This window comes from Anopheles cruzii, unplaced genomic scaffold (assembly GCF_943734635.1).
Source record: "Anopheles cruzii unplaced genomic scaffold, idAnoCruzAS_RS32_06 scaffold03055_ctg1, whole genome shotgun sequence".
NCBI classification, from domain to species: domain Eukaryota; kingdom Metazoa; phylum Arthropoda; class Insecta; order Diptera; family Culicidae; genus Anopheles; species Anopheles cruzii.
In genome coordinates, this window is record NW_026456640.1 from 585 (window position 1) to 2507 (window position 1923).

Here is a 1923-nt window from a genome sequence, read left to right on the forward strand (position 1 = left end):
TTCTAGATTTTGTATGGGAGCCCCTTTTGTAAAATGGGGAACATTTACCAGAAAATTTCCCCTTTCCAACAACTCCCACATGCAGAATTTGGTTACGCTTGTTCGAAAACAACCTGAATTATGCTGAATTTTATGTTACGTTTTTATGGGTACCCCGGACGGATGTACATTTCTCACAGCCACACAGACTGAGTAACTATCAGAACGTTACATTTTTTACATCCGTAAAATGTATTTACATTTCAAATACCATCCATAAACATTTAATCACCGGTACATTTTCGAAATGGTTAAAAAACTGTTGAAGACTTTCTTTGAACATAAGTAAAAGAATCGTCGGGCGACTGCTCTCGTTTTCGCTTGATGATGGGGACACCTCCCAGCAGGATGGAACGATTTACTACACTGCCCGAGTGCTCTAGCCACAGTCTTCGGCGTGGAGCTGCATATTTGCAAGAGACTCAAACTGTTCACTGCACAGTGGACATGTGTACAGCCCATTATTGTTTTTCTCTTTGGTAGTGGTGACCGATTGAGTGGATTCCAAACTGAAAGAATAGAATGTTTGCCATTCAGAGATGCGTCTTAACGATCACACGAGGTACACTATAATAATTACACTGCAATCACACGCTGCATTTCACGCATCTTCGCCCGGCACACCTCTAAATCGTTTTGTGTTTCATACTTTTCGTTTTGCAGCTCACTTAATTTGTTCTTCATCGCGACGATTTTTGACTCGGCCTCTTTTTTACTGCGTTCCATTTGCTCTAAATTCTGTGATATCTGTTTCGAAATTGCACCAAGAGTTGACAGAAATAGTTTTTAGTAAAGTCGACCATCTAGTAAAAAAGTGTTGGTTCTGTTTTTGCATTATGTAATCTTTCTTACCTCTGCCACGATGAGTGCATTTCGCTCGGTTATCTCGATTTTCTCATTCTCCATTTTTGTCAGACTTTCTGTTAGCTTATCAAACCTAATCCGGTGTTCCTCTGTGGTTTTCTGTAGCTCTTGCGCAATAATCTCTCTTTGCTTTGTAACCGTATCAAGCTCTAAAAAATTCAAAATAATTGGTATTATTTGCTACGTGCTATGATGGGTTTTATGGTTCCGGTGACACAATGCTAATATGCCTGCAAATGTTTGTTTTGAGCTAATAATACGATGAGCAAACACAATATAAAACGATCAAAATGTTTGTGTTTGTAACTTGTTGCACGTTAATACATTCATTACATTAAACTGCCACACGATATATAAAGTAACCTGAAAATAGTTTGATCCAAAAGATCTGAAGATGAGATGATGGCAACACTAGAGCAAATATGTAAAAAGCATTTTTGGAACTCAGGAAACTGCTGTTGCTTGATTAATCCATTAGCTCCTTTCACGGTGTTTTGCTCTGAATCAAAGTCTGAACTTGAAACACCATAACGCACCAAGAAAATACTATAACTTAACACAAATTAGCTGTATTGAAGTTTTAGAAATCGTATTATTCAACTATTTGAGTAAGAGAGATGATTTTGGCATGCAGCAAATGTTTTGATTTGTAAATAACTGTATGATACCTTTATCTTTACCCTGTCCAACCCGACACAGTTCGTCACACTTGTTTGCCATCTGTAAAATCAAATCAAGCATTTAAAAAGAACAACCTTTTTTATCGTTTTCTAAGAAGCACTAACATCAGCTAATTGCGCACACGTGTCTTCGACCTTCTTTTCGAGTTTCGCCACCGTAACACAATGTCTTTCGGACTCAGCAGCATGTTTCGCCATCAAGCTCTCTCGACAGCCTTTCAGTTTACTAATTTCTTCAAAATCAAAGTGTGAAATTAGTTGGGAGTGATGGAAACATTTCAGTAATCCCTATACCTTTCTCCAAACGCTCACATTCAACTCTACTTGATCGCAGTTGCTC

General features: G+C 38.2%; 1 protein-coding gene across 1 annotated transcript; it reads right to left on the reverse strand.

The window, feature by feature from the left end:
* Positions 1 to 255: 255 nt before the first annotated feature.
* On the reverse strand, positions 256 to 1901 carry LOC128276920 (myosin-8-like). Its single transcript, XM_053015379.1, has 6 exons — positions 1878 to 1901; positions 1689 to 1816; positions 1572 to 1623; positions 892 to 1052; positions 620 to 786; positions 256 to 548 (listed from the first exon to the last, which is right to left on the reverse strand). The coding sequence occupies exons 2-6, from the start codon at positions 1779 to 1781 to the stop codon at positions 419 to 421; spliced, it is 603 nt and encodes a 200-aa protein (XP_052871339.1). The 5' UTR covers positions 1782 to 1816; positions 1878 to 1901; the 3' UTR covers positions 256 to 418.
* Between the last annotated feature and the right edge of the window lie 22 nt (positions 1902 to 1923).

Excerpts from the sequence above, each read along its gene's own strand:
- LOC128276920 (XM_053015379.1), bottom strand. The coding sequence starts at position 1,781 with ATGGCGAAACATGCTGCTGAGTCCGAAAGACATTGTGTTACGGTGGCG. Across the intron at positions 1,624-1,688 it reads CGTGTGCGCAATTAGCTGAT|ATGGCAAACAAGTGTGACGA; the intron begins GTTAGTGCTTCT and ends TTGATTTTACAG. Across the intron at positions 787-891 it reads ATGCACTCATCGTGGCAGAG|ATATCACAGAATTTAGAGCA; the intron begins GTAAGAAAGATT and ends ATTTCGAAACAG.